General features: G+C 44.8%; 2 protein-coding genes across 2 annotated transcripts in view; one reads left to right on the forward strand and one right to left on the reverse strand.

Annotated features, from left to right (window-relative positions):
* Positions 1-20,149, forward strand: part of afap1l2 (actin filament associated protein 1-like 2) — a 129,190-nt gene that overhangs the window by 67,397 nt on the left and 41,644 nt on the right. The gene's annotated exons all lie outside the window — the stretch shown is intronic.
* LOC308303410 (kelch repeat and BTB domain-containing protein 13-like) lies at positions 4,896-18,500 on the reverse strand (the record flags this gene model as incomplete). The annotated part of the gene is made up of 6 exons (XM_080747768.1): positions 4,896-5,277; positions 10,520-10,825; positions 12,074-12,376; positions 16,530-16,957; positions 17,782-17,832; positions 18,351-18,500. The coding sequence occupies 6 exons, from the start codon at positions 18,498-18,500 to the stop codon at positions 4,896-4,898; spliced, it is 1,620 nt and encodes a 539-aa protein (XP_080603894.1).

The following is a 20,149-nucleotide window of genomic DNA, read 5'->3' on the forward strand; positions in this document are numbered from 1 at the left end:
GGAAATGCTGATCTCCAGGTTGGGATGTCTGTGACATGCAGAACAAACTCCTTCACATATTTATATATATTTCATTTCTTTATTCCATAAATATTTTATTTAATTTGTCCGTCCCTGGACGTGGGGAGTTTGGGGACCTATACAGTACACACAAAGCCAGGTGTAGGAGCGCTTAGCTCCAAACCCTGTAGCTCTCATTCTGGGGTATCATGATGACAACTGGTAGTCTGGGGTTCATGTGGTTCAGTAGCCTGGCAGGCCAGCCCTGACACTGTGCTCACTCATTCCTTCCCCAGTATCAGGTCTGGACTTCAGCCTATAGGCACAGAGTATGAGAAATCAGAAAACGATCGGGCCAATCAGTGACTGCGTTTCAACTACTGCCCGCACCACAAGTGAAAAGCTTCCCCTGATTGGTCCCTGTGTATATGGCGACGTAGAATACATGCTGCAAGAAGTGTACCAGTTAACGCTGAAACAATAAAACAAGCAGTAAGTGAAGTTATTTCAGACTTGGATTCAATCATAACAATTAAAAAGGAACAGGAGTATGCGCTAGCGAGCGGCTGCACTGTGATGTGTGATGATGTGAGATGTTTTGCTACGCTGATTGGTTAGAGGAGTCTGTCTGTCAAGCTGCCTTTAGGCCAACGTCCAGACTCATGTTGGGTAAGGAAGGAGTGAGAGACTGTGCAGAGAGCAGAGTCACAGCCACACATGGTAAACTTCCCACCTCCATTAAACTGTGCTGAGCAGCCCTGAGGCAGGGAGATGTGATGAGGTTCTCTCTCACAGGAGCTGCTGCTTCATCACTGGGGGGGGGGGGTCATTTCAACAGGGGGGGTCATTACAACAGGGGGGATCATAACAACAGGGGGGGGGGGGTCATAACAACGGGGGGGGGGGGGTCATTACAACAGGGGGGGTCATAACAACAGGGGGGGTCATAACAACAGGGGGGGTCATAACAACAGGGGGGGGGGGGTCATAACGGGGGGGGGGGGGGTCATTACAACAGGGGGGGTCATTACAACAGGGGGGTCATAAGAACAGGGAAGTGGGCGTTAAGACGCACAGTGTGTGAGAAAAGAGGAGCTCAGAGCCTTTCATGTTGGAACCAGCCAGGAAGCGTGTAGAGTTTCAATGTACAGATGATAGAGTTTTGGGGATATTGTTTCACACTGAGCACTGTAACTAGTCCTACAGAGGGTACAGTGCTGAACACTGTAACTACAGAGAGTACAGTATTAGTCTCGCGTAGCCAGACAACTATTCCACAATCTCTGAATGCTATTTAGAGTCTGGAACGGCAGCTCCCGAACGGCGAGTATCGGAAGTAGCCACTGCTGCACTGAACTGTAGTCCCACTGGAAACATAACAGAAACACAATAGCTCAGACAGAGTCATTCGAGCGGCCTATTCTTGTTATGGGTGTATAGTTTAAGAAAACGTTTGAAAACATCATGGAGGTAACACCAATAACACCAGAGAAAGACGAAATAACGCCCCCAGAAATGTTGAAAGGAGACATAACGCTTCCAGTAGGACATGTTATTGCTACTGCACCAAGGGAGCGGTTGCGTCACATCCGCTTTATCTCGCACTCATCGTTTCTATTTCCGTGCCCCAGACTGTTGACGGGAGCATTTCCCAATTCGCGGAGTCAACAGTCTGGCCACGCGAGACTAGTACAGTATGCATGAAGAGCTCGTTGAGAAACTCCTCCTTAAGGCTGTCGAAGTTGGCACATTCTTAACAAATTAACGCAAAATCCTTTTAACGCCGCTAATTGTGTTGACTCTGTAGTTTGACCCGTCAGGAAGCGAATATCCTGGGATCGCTTGTGATCCGGTTGTGAACGGATGGCTCCTACGTCATGTTGTAGTCCAAACTACACTTTGGCTGGAACTACCAAACCAGGAAACAGTTTTAACCCAAAACAATTCCCCGCGCTCAAAGACATCATTTTAGGAGCTGCCCAATAAAACCCTTGATGCAGCGTAGCTTTGTGGCGTAGAAGTGGAGACGAGGCTTCACATCCACTTCATCTCTTCTCCTCTGGTGTGAGCGCTCCTGTTCTGGACAGCAGGGACGTGCACAGAATGTTAGAGAGGCAGGGACTGGCGTTTCTAAAATGGCCTTTTGGTGAAAATATCGAAAATAGACGACCTCCAAGCTCACAACACGTCGTGGAGGTCGGCTATTTTCGGTGCTTGATACCACACTGAACTAAGCATAATCAAGTGAATACTGGAGATGTGGCGTAACAGCATGGATTTCTACACAGAGAGGGCAATTCTTTCAACATAAGATGCTGCATTCAAGTTCAGGAGAGTTTGGACAAGGCAATTCTCTTGAAAGCTGCCTTCAGGTATGGCATGGGGTGGGTGGGGGTGGTGTAAAAGGAGAAGATATGCCACGACACCTATGGACCTCGCTGAACCGTCTGCGCACTGGAGTCGGGCGCTTCAAGTCTTCTATGAAGAAGTGGGGCCTAACGGACAGTGCGGCATGCGAGTGTGGCGAGCCTGAACAGACTGCCGAGCACATAATCACCGGCTGCCCCCTATACAGCCCACCCTCAGAAGCTGGTCTTTTCGATTTAGGACCAGAGACGAGGGCGTGGCTGCAGGACACTGAGTTGGCCATCTGATGATACACGAAAGAAGAAGAAGAAGGTATGGCATGGAAAGAGGACATTTCATGTCTTTCACCATAGTAAAAACTGCATTCATGGTCTGGAGAGGACACTTTTTACAGACGAATAAAAGGGCAGGGGCTCAAGCCCCCTTTGATGTCTGTGTGTGTACATGCTCTGCTGGACTAGTATTATTATCAAACAGCATAATTATTTATGCCATTTCTTTTGGAATTTTTGCATCTCCATCTTATATATACATTCCTCTAAGAGCCGCATCCCACTTCACGCCCCCTTTACATCGACTTCAACTCATAGGTAGTCGTCTAGGACGTAAGGAGTACCGCCCCTAACCCTATGCCGTCCGCTCATTCGCTAAGCACGAGAGAAAGGAGGCAACAGGGGAGGGGGTGCGGGCAAGCGAGAGAGAGAGAGAGGGAAATTTGACACCACTGTGTTTGCATGTGCCTGCTGCAGAGAAATAGCAGAGGCTTAACAGTCACTTCTCTCGAGTGCGTCCGGCGGTCAAATATGTCCGACCGGAAACGTGCGCTGCGGCACAATAGTTCCGCCACAATAGTTCCGCCACAATAGTTCCCCCCCCCCTTTTTATTTATTTTTACTTTTATTTATTTTTATTTTTTTATTATTATTATTTTTTTTAGCGGGCGTGGACTCTAGATTATCCCATTTAGTGCTGGGACATTACTATCTGGTGCGGCATGGTTCAGGCGCTGTTTCTCAATAAGTTTCCATATGTTTTTTCTTATGTTTCTCAGCAAGACTGTTGCCACTTGTTTTTCTAGACATCCGCGCAGTTTACCAAATGTCTACGTGATGTGCTTGCTGTACTTGGTTACCTGAAGTTCACCAAAGTGTCATTGATTGTAATAAGCATCTGCCTTGTCATTGTTGGGTGAGAGGCTTGTATGAGTGCATACTGTATGTGGAGAATGCAGGCTGTGGGCCAGGTATGTTTCCTGCACGGTGGTTGCACGTCGCTCCGTGTCCTGTTCAACTTGCCTTGTATTTGTGAACCACAGCGAGCGTTTACGCAGAAGGTTTAACCAATGTACCCTTCATGATGTTTCATAACATGTAACCTCCTTTTGACCTTAACCCACGTGACTGCCAATGGGCTGCACTATATAATAAATATATATAATAAATATAGTAACCAGAAATGATCAGGGCTCGATAGATCAACCTGCCGCCGTCGCGCCCGTCTCTACAACGCCAGAAAGTCCCTTCCCACGCGTCGCCATGGGAACCAAAGCGTTCAGTGAAAGGGGTGGGACCCCGTCGCCGTTTGCTTAAAGATTTTGACCACTATGGCGATTACGTCATAGCAGCCGTAGTCCCGCCTCACGTTGCTGTTGTAGAAACGGGCTGCTTAAACTGCATAATATCTTGTCTGAGGACAAGGAGAACACATTGAGACCCCAAACACCTGTTTGATGTGTCAGTCTGGTCTCCAACAATGCATTGTCTGTTTTCCTGCTGCTGATGACTTGTCACTCTGGCTTTTCATCATTTCTCTCATCCACTTAACCATAACAAACTCAAGGCAGAGATTTTGCAACAGCTGGGCAGGGATGGAGCTCTAAAGAAGGGTCCGCTACAAACTCCATAACAAATGTATTGATTACCCATGGTATCAATAAGCTCTGGGCTTATCAAGCCTGTTATGGAGCATAGCGGCCCATGATGTCATGTTTAAACAATCAAGACAAGAGGCCATCAAGAAAGTATTACTGTACTATCCATAATATAAGACATTTAACACTTATTGAACACACACATGATTGGTTTAATGATATTTAATGATAATATTTGTTACTTTTGGCAATTGTCATCTTCATAGAAGATGTCACAACACCTGGCCAATAAAAAAATATATCAGTTCTGTTCAGAATTTGTCGTCTCACATCTTTACACAAAATATTATAAAACGCTCAACAGTGGGCTGGATAAAAGCCCGGCTCAATAAGCAGGAACATTAAGGTGCTCATTATCGATAATAAATTAACGATCTCCAGGTCGGCTTTTTCCGATGCTTGATACCCCACTGAACTAAGCATAGTCAAGTGAATACTGGAGATGTGGCGTAATGGCATGGATTTCTACACAGAGAGGGAAATTCTTTCAACATAAGATGCTGCATTCAAGTTCAGGAGAGTTTGGACAAGGCAATTCTCTTGAATGCTGCATTCAGGCATGGCCAAACTGATGGCCTCCATGAAACTCCTGCCCTGCTCAGAGCACAGCGTCCACTAAGCCCTCAGATCTGTCCAGAAGTAGAGGAGGTTTTAGGACAGGGTTGTCCTCTGGTGTGAGCGGTGCGGTCCTGGGCAGTCTCAGCATGCAGGTCCACAGCGAGCCGCTCTTGGGGAAGCCCTTCATCTGCCGTCGGGGGGTCCACGCGCGGCCCCCGGCCTCCACGCTGTACACCAGGGTCAGCATGTGCTTGACGGTGAAGACGCGGTCGGCGCGCACCACGGCGCTGAACAGCGCCCCCTTGCTGTTGACGTAGAGGCCGGGTAGGGCGCTCCACTGGCCCGTGCTCAGGTTGTAGCGCTCCATCAGGCAGCGCAGGAAGTCGTCGCCCGGACCGTTACGCATCACGTACAGGTTGTCCCTGCAGGGGGCGGTAGAGACAGTGGTGTAAATATGAAAATGTCATGTCACAATTATTGTGACCAAAGAAATCATGATTTATGATATTATCGCGATAATCAAAATCCATTCTCCTGGGCTGGAACATTTGCCAAAGAATAGCAGATCTACAAGATTGTAGATCGGAAATTTTTTGGCAAAGACATTGGCTGTGAGAGAGTGAAAAAAAAGACTGTATCAAGAACGTAGCCTATTATTATAAGTACTTTTGACCAATTATAGAGGGTTTAAATGGTACCAGATATGCAGCTCTGCAAATAAAAGGTGAATTGATCCCAGTGCATGACGGAGGACGATATCACGATAAATTAAATCTCCACGATACGATTGAGTGTTTTTTTTTATCACGATAAACGATAATATCGTTTGTTGTCCTATCCCTAGGTGTGATAGCCTGACACTCAGCCTGAATTAACATTTCGTTTCACTTCATTATTCAGTCTGAACTCGGTTCCGCCTACGGCGTTTGCAGGGATGGGCGTTGCCAAAAAGAGGCAGTCTTCAGCGATTGGTTCACCGACCAACACATGACATAGTGTTGTTATGTGTGACTGGCTAGTGGCTAGCCTGTTGCTTGCTAGTGCTACTTACTAACCAAAGAAACAGTCAGAATAGGAGCACTACGAACTAGTAATCAAACACAACATAACATGCCTGCTACTGGTGTTTCATAGCGAGATCGATACGATCGCATTTTACCGCAATTTACCGCATTTTATGGCGACGCGATGCACGGTACGGTACGGCGGCGGCGCTGGTGTACTTGGAAACACACATGAGTTCTGGGAAACCCCCACCCACGCTGATCACAAGACGCTGATTCACGACGCTGATTCGCCGATCGGATTTTCAACCGAGGCAGGCCCTCCTCAATGAGAGCGATGCTAGACCTGAATCGCCAAACAAAAAAATTAAAGGGGTGTGGCTAGCGATTCAGGGTCTGGAACTAGGCTATAGGTGTGAGGCAGCACTTTGAGAAACCCTGTCCGTACCCCTTTTATACTCATTCCCCTTCTCCTGACTACAGCATGTTGCTTATCAAAAGCTCATCAAAAGTCCCATTCCAAAGCCAATATGTTAAAAAGTATATCGGCATAATGGCAAATAAACATTGCTTTCTATTCAACATCAGTTGTATTAGTCAAGTTATTGACGTAATTTGGCTTAACAATTTTACAGATGAGCAGGTTCACGTTGTGAAAGTGTGTTTTCCTAGTTGGGGTACCACTAGCCAGACCAGATATTTCTGGTGAATGTTCCCCTCAGAACAGATGCTGGGGTTTAAGTGGTTATTAAAAAAAAGTTATTTTCATTCTGTCCTAATAGAAACAGATATTCTCTCAAGTGGTCCTCATGACGTACCACATCCTAGGGCAGTGGTTCTCAACCTGTGGGTCCCCAAGGGGGTCCCCACATTATTTTGGGGGGTCCCCAGACGATGAACTCAATGTGCAACATTGTTTTCTCTCTCAACAGTAAACAAACCAACATAAAGTTTAAGTGTATAGAGGGTATCTGCACTGCCAAATTGTCAAATATTAGAGGAAGAAAATGTTGCGAGGCGTTGTGAGCATGCAGATCTGCTATTTTCACAATAGAACCGTGATCTAAAAAATGCAGTGCCTCAACTCTTAGTGCTCGTCAGGGTGGGGGGGTCCTCGGTTAGAATATGATTATTTTGGGGATCATTGGCTGTCGTAGGGGAAAAGATGTACGTATTTGACATAAACGTGGGTAAGGTTCTACCTGTGATCTACCATGCAGTGTCCATAGCTCTGTGATCATATTCTACCTGCTCTGTGATCGTATTCTACCTGCTCTGTGATCGTATCATCTACCTGCTCTGTGATCGTATTCTACCTGCTCTGTGATCGTATTCTACCTGCTCTGTGATCGTATCATCTACCTGCTCTGTGATCGTATTCTACCTGCTCTGTGATCGTATTCTACCTGCTCTGTGATCGTATTCTACCTGCTCTGTGATCGTATTCTACCTGCTCTGTGATCGTATTCTACCTGCTCTGTGATCGTATCATCTACCTGCTCTGTGATCGTATTCTACCTGCTCTGTGATCGTATCATCTACCTGCTCTGTGATCGTATCATCTACCTGCTCTGTGATCGTATCATCTACCTGCTCTGTGATCGTATTCTACCTGCTCTGTGATCGTATCATCTACCTGCTCTGTGATCATATTCTACCTGCTCTGTGATCGTATTCTACCTGCTCTGTGATCGTATTCTACCTGCTCTGTGATCATATTCTACCTGCTCTGTGATCGTATCATCTACCTGCTCTGTGATCATATTCTACCTGCTCTGTGATCGTATTCTACCTGCTCTGTGATCGTATCATCTACCTGCTCTGTGATCGTATTCTACCTGCTCTGTGATCATATCATCTACCTGCTCTGTGATCGTATCATCTACCTGCTCTGTGATCGTATCATCTACCTGCTCTGTGATCGTATCATCTACCTGCTCTGTGATCGTATCATCTACCTGCTCTGTGATCGTATTCTACCTGCTCTGTGATCGTATCATCTACCTGCTCTGTGATCGTATCATCTACCTGCTCTGTGATCGTATTCTACCTGCTCTGTGATCATATTCTACCTGCTCTGTGATCGTATTCTACCTGCTCTGTGATCGTATCATCTACCTGCTCTGTGATCGTATCATCTACCTGCTCTGTGATCATATTCTACCTGCTCTGTGATCGTATCATCTACCTGCTCTGTGATCGTATTCTACCTGCTCTGTGATCGTATTCTACCTGCTCTGTGATCGTATCATCTACCTGCTCTGTGATCGTATTCTACCTGCTCTGTGATCATATTCTACCTGCTCTGTGATCGTATTCTACCTGCTCTGTGATCATATCATCTACCTGCTCTGTGATCGTATCATCTACCTGCTCTGTGATCGTATCATCTACCTGCTCTGTGATCGTATCATCTACCTGCTCTGTGATCGTATTCTACCTGCTCTGTGATCGTATCATCTACCTGCTCTGTGATCGTATTCTACCTGCTCTGTGATCGTATTCTACCTGCTCTGTGATCGTCTCATCTACCTGCTCTGTGATCGTATCATCTACCTGCTCTGTGATCGTATCATCTACCTGCTCTGTGATCGTATCATCTACCTGCTCTGTGATCGTATTCTACCTGCTCTGTGATCGTATCATCTACCTGCTCTGTGATCGTATTCTACCTGCTCTGTGATCATATTCTACCTGCTCTGTGATCGTATTCTACCTGCTCTGTGATCGTATCATCTACCTGCTCTGTGATCGTATCATCTACCTGCTCTGTGATCATATTCTACCTGCTCTGTGATCGTATCATCTACCTGCTCTGTGATCGTATTCTACCTGCTCTGTGATCGTATTCTACCTGCTCTGTGATCGTATCATCTACCTGCTCTGTGATCGTATTCTACCTGCTCTGTGATCATATCATCTACCTGCTCTGTGATCGTATCATCTACCTGCTCTGTGATCGTATCATCTACCTGCTCTGTGATCGTATCATCTACCTGCTCTGTGATCGTATCATCTACCTGCTCTGTGATCGTATCATCTACCTGCTCTGTGATCGTATCATCTACCTGCTCTGTGATCGTATTCTACCTGCTCTGTGATCGTATCATCTACCTGCTCTGTGATCGTATCATCTACCTGCTCTGTGATCGTATCATCTACCTGCTCTATGATCGTATTCTACCTGCTCTGTGATCATATTCTACCTGCTCTATGATCGTATCATCTACCTGCTCTGTGATCGTATTCTACCTGCTCTGTGATCGTATTCTACCTGCTCTGTGATCGTATCATCTACCTGCTCTGTGATCATATTCTACCTGCTCTGTGATCGTATTCTACCTGCTCTGTGATCGTATCATCTACCTGCTCTGTGATCGTATTCTACCTGCTCTGTGATCGTATTCTACCTGCTCTGTGATCGTCTCATCTACCTGCTCTGTGATCGTATCATCTACCTGCTCTGTGATCGTATCATCTACCTGCTCTGTGATCGTATCATCTACCTGCTCTGTGATCGTATCATCTTCCTGCTCTGTGATCGTATCATCTACCTGCTCTGTGATCGTATCATCTACCTGCTCTGTGATCGTATCATCTACCTGCTCTATGATCGTATCATCTACCTGCTCTATGATCGTATCATCTACCTGCTCTATGATCGTATCATCTTCCTGCTCTGTGATCGTATCATCTACCTGCTCTGTGATCGTATCATCTTCCTGCTCTGTGATCGTATCATCTTCCTGCTCTGTGATCGTATCATCTACCTGCTCTGTGATCGTATCATCTACCTGCTCTGTGATCGTATCATCTACCTGCTCTGTGATCGTATCATCTACCTGTGCTCTGTGATCGTCTCATCTACCTGTGCTCTGTGATCGTCTCATCTACCTGCTCTGTGATCGTATCATCTACCTGTGCTCTGTGATCCTATCATCTACCTGTGCTCTGTGATCGTCTCATCTACCTGTGCTCTGTGATCGTATCATCTACCTGTGCTCTGTGATCGTATCATCTACCTGCTCTGTGATCGTATCATCTACCTGTGCTCTGTGATCGTCTCATCTACCTGTGCTCTGTGATCGTCTCATCTACCTGTGCTCTGTGATCGTATCATCTACCTGTGCTCTGTGATCGTATCATCTACCTGTGCTCTGTGATCGTATCATCTACCTGTGCTCTGTGATCGTATCATCTACCTGTGCTCTGTGATCGTATCATCTACCTGTGCTCTGTGATCGTATCATCTACCTGCTCTGTGATCGTATCATCTACCTGTGCTCTGTGATCGTATCATCTACCTGCTCTGTGATCGTATTCTACCTGCTCTGTGATCGTATTCTACCTGCTCTGTGATCGTATCATCTACCTGCTCTGTGATCGTCTCATCTACCTGCTCTGTGATCGTATCATCTACCTGCTCTATGATCGTATCATCTACCTGCTCTGTGATCGTCTCATCTACCTGCTCTGTGATCGTCTCATCTACCTGCTCTGTGATCGTATCATCTACCTGCTCTGTGATCGTATCATCTACCTGCTCTATGATCGTATCATCTACCTGCTCTATGATCGTATCATCTACCTGCTCTATGATCGTATCATCTACCTGCTCTGTGATCGTATCATCTACCTGCTCTGTGATCGTATCATCTACCTGTGAGCTACCATACAGTGTCCGTAGCTCTGTGGTCTTCTCATGGTGGTGATCAGTGTCCATCGGTCGGGCCCAGCCTGGTACTCGTAGATGTCGGTGGTGTCCGGCGGTCTCCAGAAGCACAGGAACATGCGGCGGCGGGCCACGGCGCACGCCGCCGCCGCCACGGGCCTGGGGGCGGGGCTGACGGGCGCCCATCGCCCCGTCCGCGCGTCGTACGCCTCGGCCGAGGACACCGTCTTCCTGTCCACCTCGCCGCCGATGGCGTACAGACGGCCCTCGTGTCCCAGCAGGGTGAAGTCACACCTGAGACACAAGAAGAAAAATAAATGAAAGACATACAGTACCAGCACCGGTTTACTTCCTGTGTCATGTGTTAGATAGGAGGCTGCAAGCAGGTTGGAGTCGATTATTTCCAATACATGTCAGAAATCCTGACGTCACAGTCAATAGTGGCGTTTCCAAAAAGCCACCTTTTGCGCAATAACGGCTTATTAGCAAAATGTTTTTATGGAAACACTTCAAAATGTGAATAAACTTTCATTATCCGCAAAAAAGATTATCCGCTTAGAGAAGGAGGATTTTGAGGCTTTGTTGAATAAACTAAATGCGCATTTGTGAATGGAAACGGGTCAGACAATAAATGCGAATAGATTATGATGTTCTGGGTCCATATCGTCCTCCAACTTAACACTTTCCCCTGCCGCTTAACGTCCATTGTATAGCGTTAGCCCACAAAACAAACCGGTTGTTTGTTAAACACGGAGTGACACGAACCGTGTGTAAATTCCTCCCGTTTTCACCTCCTGGAGTCAAGCCATCCGTGGCTAACCCGTCCTCATCACACAGTGTTGCGTGCCAAAGTGGCTGATCTACAAGCTCACAGCAGCTCGCATCCGCGTCTCCACGCCGCGTTGTGAGCTTGCAGATCGGCCACCTTCCAGAGGACGGTGAAACTTGTCAACCCATGCGACCGTCGCTAATTCGAATGACACCCGCAAATGGAAACAGGCTAAAGTCTTAATACGCGAATCTGATAATTCGCTTCCCTAATTCGAATACGTTTATGGAAACATGGCTATAGTGTTAATTATTTCCAAACATTTTTTTTTTCATTGGGTGTATTATATTTGTACTTTAGCCAAGCTGGCAGCAGAGGGCAGCCTTATGCAAAGAATTCATGTGAATTGGGCCGCTCCGCTTGCCATCCATTCAGAGATTATTCAGGATTTTTGAGAGCAGAGTTTTACTGTACACGGGGGCACGACCAGTTATCAGCTTACAGTCATCAAACAAGGTAAAAAGAACACGCTTGGGTCAAAATTGGGGCGAACGGGAACGTCCGAAGCAGTAAAAGAGTTAAACACTATACCTGGGTTGCTGGGGTCCTATATTTACCTTGGTTGTTGGGGTCCTATATTTACCTGGGTTGTTGGGGTCCTATATTTACCTGGGTTGCTGGGGTCCTATATTTACCTGGGTTGTTGGGGTCCTATATTTACCTGGGTTGTTGGGGTCCTATATTTACCTGGGTTGCTGGGGTCCTATATTTACCTGGGTTGCTGGGGTCCTGGTATGGCGCTCCAGACTCCCGTCTCGGGGTCGTAGCAGAAGCCAGCGTCCACCGTGGCCTTGCCGTAGCCGTAGACTCCGCCCACCACGTAGAGGCGGTTGTCCAGGACGGCCACGCCCGCCAGGGCGGTGCTGCAGGGAGCCGGGATGTTCACCAGGTGGCGCCACTCGCCCTGCGTCTCGTCCAGGTAGCACACCACCCTGTAGGGGTCGTTGAGACCCTCCACGGCGGGGGAGTGGGTTCCCAGAGCGACGTAGGATGCAGGGGACAGGGACTCTACGTACCTGATAGGGTTAAAGGTATAGTTAAAGGACTCTACGTACCTGATAGGGTTAAAGGTATAGTTAAAGGACTCTACGTACCTGATAGGGTTAAAGGTATAGTTAAAGGACTCTACGTACCTGATAGGGTTAAAGGTATATAGTTAAAGGACTCTACGTACCTGATAGGGTTAAAGGTATAGTTAAAGGACTCTACGTACCTGATAGGGTTAAAGGTATAGTTAAAGGACTCTACGTACCTGATAGGGTTAAAGGTATAGTTAAAGGACTCTACGTACCTGATAGGGTTAAAGGTATAGTTAAAGGACTCTACGTACCTGATAGGAGGGTTAAAGGTATAGTTAAAGGACTCTACGTACCTGATAGGGTTAAAGGTATAGTTAAAGGACTCTACGTACCTGATAGGAGGGTTAAAGGTATAGTTAAAGGACTCTACGTACCTGATAGGGTTAAAGGTATAGTTAAAGGACTCTACGTACCTGATAGGGTTAAAGGTATAGTTCATTTTCATTTCATTTATTTATTTATTTCGAACAAATTAAAATATTCAAAAAGACAAATAAAATAAAAGGAAGAATTAGATTTTTAAAAAAATAAAAAAGAATAACACCCAAAATTTCATATCTTCCTTGAATTATAATCCATATTCGAAAAAGGAGTAGGAAGAAGTTTGTGCAACTTATCTAGTCCTACCCCTGCATTTTCTAACATAAATATCTTACAGTTGTTAGTATTATGGTTTTCCGCCCCAGTGTTTATACACTTGAATTAGAAAAAATAAAGCAAAAATAAACAATAAACAATCAATCAGGCTTACTAGTCAAAACAATCCAGATCTGAACCAGATCTGCTGTACATTTCTATTCTAACTGATATCTATTTATTATGTCTATTTTATACATTTTCTTAAACCTGTTCCATGATACACTTTGTTTCAGTTCGTCTCTAAGATTATTCCATAGAATAACCCCTTTTGCTGATATACAGTGTTGTTTTGCATTGATCCTCACAAATGGATGTTCAAACATACATATACCTCTCAAATCATAATGACACTCCCTCCCTTGGAACAACTTTTGGATGTTGTGCGGCAATGTTTTATTTTCTGCTTTGTACATTATATGAGCTGTTTTCAGGTCAACCAGATCTTTGAATTTTAGAGTTTTTAATTGGATAAAGAGTTTATTAGTTGGTTCTCTATAATTAGTTTTATTTATAATTCGTATAGCTCTTTTTTGAAGTATAAATATTGAGTAAGTATTTGTTATATATGTGTTTCCCCACACCTCCATACAGTAAGTTATGTATGGTAGTATAAAGGAACAATATAACAGATATAATGCAGTTTTATTTAAATAATCTTTAACCTTGTATAATATTGCAATTGACTTGGCTATTTTAGTTTTTATATAATTTATATGTGGCTTCCAGCATATTTTATTATCTATAATTACTCCAAGAAATTTGACCTCAGTTACTTCTTCAATTTCTATTTCATTTATTGTTAGTTTTTTAATATTATTTATTCTACGATTACCAAATATTATATACTTTGTTTTACTTAAATTTTGCGTTAATTCGTTAGAATCAAACCAAATCTTTAATGTCTTCAGTTCCTGCTCCACTGTATCCAGAAGTTGTTCCAAGTTTTCTCCGCAACAGATCAAGTTTGTATCATCTGCAAAGACTATTGTTTTCATTAGTCCCGAAACCTCACATAGATCGTTAACGTACAAGATGAAGAGCAAAGGGCCCAACACAGAACCCTGAGGAACTCCATATTTAACAGTCAAATTCTGCGATTTACAGTCATTTATTTGTACATATTGGTTTCTACTATGCAAATAACTACTTACCCAGTCCAGCGCTACCCCTCTAATTCCACACCTCTCTAATTTTTTTATTAACAAGTCATGATTTACAGTATCAAAAGCTTTACTGAGGTCTAGAAATACTCCAATTGCATACTCTTTATCTACTAATGCCTTGGTTACTGTTTCCACAAAATCTATTAATGCGTGTGTTGTTGTCCTATTAGCCCTAAAACCGTATTGTTGTTCACATAATATTTTGTTTTTGGAAATAAACTCATCTAGCCTCTTGTAAAAAACTTTCTCCAGTATTTTAGAAAACTGTGGAAGGAGGGAAACTGGTCTGTAATTTGTTAATTCATGTTTATCGCCAGCCTTATATATAGGTATAACTTTTGCAATCTTCATCTTGTTAGGAAATATTCCTGTTTTTAGTGATTGGTTACAGATATATGCAAGAGGTTTCGACACACATTTAAAGGAATCTACGTATCTGATAGGGTTAAAGGTATAGTTAAAGGACTCTACGTACCTGATAGGAGGGTTAAAGGTATAGTTAAAGGACTCTACGTACCTGATAGGGTTAAAGGTATAGTTAAAGGACTCTACGTACCTGATAGGGTTAAAGGTATAGTTAAAGGCCTCTACGTACCTGATAGGAGGGTTAAAGGTATAGTTAAAGGACTCTACGTACCTGATAGGGTTAAAGGTATAGTTAAAGGACTCTACGTACCTGATAGGGTTAAAGGTATAGTTAAAGGACTCTACGTACCTGATAGGGTTAAAGGTATAGTTAAAGGACTCTACGTACCTGATAGGGTTAAAGGTATAGTTAAAGGACTCTACGTACCTGATAGGGTTAAAGGTATAGTTAAAGGACTCTACGTACCTGATAGGGTTAAAGGTATAGTTAAAGGACTCTACGTACCTGATAGGGTTAAAGGTATAGTTAAAGGACTCTACGTACCTGATAGGAGGGTTAAAGGTATAGTTAAAGGACTCTACGTACCTGATAGGGTTAAAGGTATAGTTAAAGGACTCTACGTACCTGATAGGGTTAAAGGTATAGTTAAAGGACTCTACGTACCTGATAGGGTTAAAGGTATAGTTAAAGGACTCTACGTACCTGATAGGGTTAAAGGTATAGTTAAAGGACTCTACGTACCTGATAAGGTTAAAGGTATAGTTAAAGGACTCTACGTACCTGATAGGAGGGTTAAAGGTATAGTTAAAGGACTCTACGTACCTGATAGGGTTAAAGGTATAGTTAAAGGACTCTACGTACCTGATAGGGTTAAAGGTATAGTTAAAGGACTCTACGTACCTGATAGGGTTAAAGGTATAGTTAAAGGGGGAGTGGGTTCCCAGAGCCATGTAGGATGCAGGGGACAGGGACTGACTCTACGTACCTGATAGGGTTAAAGGGTTTTATTGATTTTATTGTTGTTTGGGACACAATCAACACAATCCTGAGTTATTTTTGAAGTGGTGAAAGCCGCTTCCAAGGAGTGGCTTTGTGTGTCCCGTTCATGTCCATATATGGTCATTCCAGTCCAGAATGAACAGGTTTTATCTGTCCCGTACGTCCAGAATATGTGTGTAACATCCGTCCCGGTCTGATGATTGGATGATTAAAAATGTCCAATGAGACCATACTTTGAGGATTGGTCAAGCTTCACATGACAATTCGGCCCTCCAGATAAAATGATTCATTCATTCAGAATTGAAAGAATGTATAGATCACAGAGTTCAAAGCTCTAGAACAAATAGAATAAAAGTGCTTCACTTCGAACTGAGGTTTGATTTTATTTGTGTTCAATCTGTGTTTTGAGATATTTTAGTATTTCAGCATGCTCTAATGATGCATTTTGCATCATCTTAGCACTTCCTCATTTCGTTTCCTGACTACATGACTGCAGGTCACTACAGGTGTGTAGTTTTAATCAATGGCAACCCCCATAGCCAAAGATCTACAATGGCCCAAACACAAACCAATGGTTTGTGATGACTCACTTCGAGAACTTCGAGGCTGGTTGCTTAACCTGTACAAGGTTCGTTGAGAGGATCCAACAGGATTCTTTATACGCCCAAGTCAGCAGATGAGACGAGAGCCTGAAGCAATGAGTCGGTGCTCTGGCCACACTGAAGCGTGTGCCATGACACGACCCATATCTCCTTGTATGGCCGTTGACCTTTGTACGCCCATGACGTCAGCCACGGTTACGCATGCTGTCTATGACGATAGTCTTGTGTGACACCATAGGATTATCTCCATATATGGGGTTCCGGGCATTATACCCCAAAACGTTCCTAACAATGACTATATTATATATATATATTCATACCTCAGTAGTTCTTCAGGGAGGCTAGACTCCGCCTCCTCTCTGAGGTCATCGTAGGCGTCCCGTAGGAAGAGGGCGGAGCTGTGGAGCAGTGATGTCACACCGTAGACGGAGGCTGCGTGGAGCAGCAGCAGAACGTTGTCAGAGTCCACCAGGTCGCACAGGTACCGGGACAAGAGCGCCACCTGGAGGAAGGCAGCGCACTCCACAGCCTCCACCAGCTGCTCGGGGTCTGTGAGGGCGGGGCCGACCTCCTGACCCCTGCAGACGGCCAGTGCGGTCAGGAACCCCCTGGCTCTGACCCCTCCCCTCAGGTGGAGCTGCTCCTGACAGCTGTCCGTCATTCCGCTGGAGAAGAGCGCGCGGAAGTAGTCGCTGCAGCCGACCAGCAGGGAGCGCTCTACCGTGAACCAGCTGTCCTCCACTCTCACCTATAGGGGGCGCAACAGTTCACCTGATTAACACATCTGGTGCCCAGGATTATTCAACATTTAATCAGCAGGTGCCCATGGCAACCCGTCATTTTAGCTACATTTGAGGCCCTCCTGGCAAAAAAGTAATCGGAGTAAATGTAATTAATGTAATCCAAGCATAATGTTTTCTTTCAGTCAGGACAGTTTTCCAACAATCGCGGGCCACAGTGCTTTTGTAACGGCCGGTAGAAAAGGCCACATTTTAAACATGAAGGTGATTTAAAAGCTAGATTAGGAGAAAAATTCACTTTTCTGCAGCAGCGTAACATGCATGTCAATGAGGGAGACAGCACTTCCCGGTCACGTGATCTCGCACTGCATTTTGGGAAATGGAGTGTTCTTTCGTCACTGGCTGGTACAGTAGCTACAGTACAGTACAGTTTACTGTACAACGCGTCAGACGCGTCAACGGGCACACAGAGACAACAAAGAGATTGACGTGTTGGCACGTTGTGAACCTCTAATGAGTTAATTGATTTATTAATACGAGAATAATTGATCATTTAACTCATTAAGACCTGAAGCCGTTTCTACAAAATGTCTTCAGTAGTTCTTAAAGTTGCACTGCCACGGAAAAGCTCCACTTGCTACACTTCCTTATGGTGAAGTAGTTGTCTTGTTATAATACACAAAGTAAACACAGGAAGGCTGGCCAGGGGGAGGCAGTATAGAGACCATTACTTCATGTTTTTGTGAGGGTACCTACCCTAGGAGAGCCAGGGAGAACATGCAAACTCCACACAGAATAGGGAATAATGATTCTAGTAGCAGCTGACTCTCACCCTCAGACAGCCCGTCCGCCGGTCCCTCTCCCCCATGTCAGGGTCCACATCCTGGTAGGGCATTAACGAAAAAGTCAACAAGTCGACTGAGTTGACTTCATTACACAAGTCGACTCCCACCAGAGAAAGTCGAAGTTTAAAAAAGAAAAAGAAAACATTTTGTATTTTTTTCTATCATTATTTTTGCTCAATAGTGCTACATTCCATTTGGTATAACATGATTCTATTGTGAATATAGCAGATCTACATGCTCACAACGCCTCACAATTTCTGTCTCTAATATTTGACAATACGGCCAATGTTTAATTTGTCATTTTAGAGGTATTAAAAAGTCCTTAAATTGGCTTTTTAGAAATGTGCAGATACCCTCTATACACTTAAACTTTATGTTGGTTTGTTTACAGTTGAGTGAGAAAACTATGTTTCACATTAAGTCAATCATCTGGGGACCCCCCAAAATAACTGGGGGGTCGTGTGTGATGTGATGACGTCATCAAACGATAAAGTCGACTTCAACTCAAGTTTTTACTGAGTCGAGACCACTTGCAAAAAAGTGGTTAATGCCCTACCTCCTGGTCCCTCTCCCCCAGAGCAGGGTTCACCTCCTGGTCCCTCTCCCCCAGAGCAGGGTTCACCTCCTGGTCTCTCTCCCCCATGTCAGGGTCCATGTCCTGGCCGTGGGGTTGCTGGTTTAACGCCGGGCTGTTGGACGCCTCCATGATGAGTCACTCTCTGTTTGGACGGGAGGGGAGGGGAGGGAGGGGGTTCCCCTCACCCCTCTCCCCTCATATACACTCTCTACTGACAATACATGACACGCGTGTGATCTGCAGAGTCTCTCTCTCTCTCTCTCTCTCTCTCTCTCTCTCTCTCTGGGCGTGAGGACTCAGCCCTCGTTCGCCCAGCCTTACAGTGACTTCACACCGGCTGCCGCCTGCCCCTCGGGGTTGCCACGTTTAGCGGCGAGAAACAAGCAACCGGTTCTGTGAAATCAACGACCATTTAGTAGGCCCACGTGAACACGTGACACCTGCTGTATTATGCATCGTTGCGACACGTTGTGAGCTTGTAGATCTGCTATTTTCTCATGTCAATATAGGATAAGACAGAGTATATTTAGTCCATGGACAAATACATATTAACCAGTAAGATGCCCTAAGGGCGAGAAGCGACCTCACCCTGAAAGGCGAGGTCACGTACATGGTCGTGTCATCACTGTGATGTCAGAACAGGTCAGCGATATCCATATATGGAGTCTGTGAGGTCCATATATGGATTCCATATGGAATGTGACAAAAACTAGAAAGAAATTCAAGTCTCCATGGGGTGAGTCATTGATAGAAAAAACTTGCATTTTGGGGGTGATCTATCCCTTTAAACAACATTTAGGAAACACGCCCAAATAAGCAACTACACACAGAATAGTCCAAAGACGCTTATAATAAGCAGACATGGCAACAATGCCTGCCCTGCAAGCTCTGAAAATAGAGCCCTGCTATAGATAGACACACACACACACACACACACACACACACACACACACACACACACACACACACACACACACACACACACACACACACACACACACACAGTGTTGACGTCTCCGTGGTGAAGTGGCAGCAGGCAGAAGAATGCGGCGACGCTATTGGTCGGTTTGCGCGTCATGTCAAGCATGAGTCACGCTCTTTTGCGTATTTTTCAGTGGAGTCAGAGACTCTCCATAGTTTGGTCAAATCTCCATGTGAATAAACAAATACAACACGACAGGAACACAGTGTTAAAACACCAGGCTGATGATGGAAGCTAAATATCAGTCTGTGTCTGGTGGAAACATCATTATGTCCAAAACTATTACTTCTCAGGATTCAAACTATTACTTCTCAGAAGTAGCAGATCTACGAGCTTGTAGATCTGCTACTTCTGACGCTTTCACGTGAGGCTGTGGTGTGATCAATTAGGGTCGTTAATTTATGGAAACACAAGAATATGGACATAAGGTGTTTTCTGCCCAGCAACAGCACTAAATGTCTCTAAACGTTTCCTAAATGCTTTCAGATAATGTCGTCAAATGTCCAAGTTTGCTTAATTTTGGGGGGGAAAAAAGAACAATTTTCTTTTGTGAGCTTGTAGATCTGCTATTTTGGGGTCAGATGGTAAGCATAAATCAGGCGTCACATGGTCTACTAAATTATGACTAAAGGCCCGATCCCACTGGGCATGATGAAGATAACGATAATTATCTGATGTCATGACGTGATATCGCGGAATGTGATCCAAACAATATCGTTTATGGCTGTCGTTGTCTTTATCGTTGTGGTGTGGATGCTGCCATACACTTATATTGAGAACCATATTTATTTTATCT

Source organism: Nannobrachium achirus (genome assembly GCF_963921795.1).
Source record: "Nannobrachium achirus genome assembly, chromosome: 18".
NCBI classification, from domain to species: Eukaryota; Metazoa; Chordata; class Actinopteri; order Myctophiformes; family Myctophidae; genus Nannobrachium; species Nannobrachium achirus.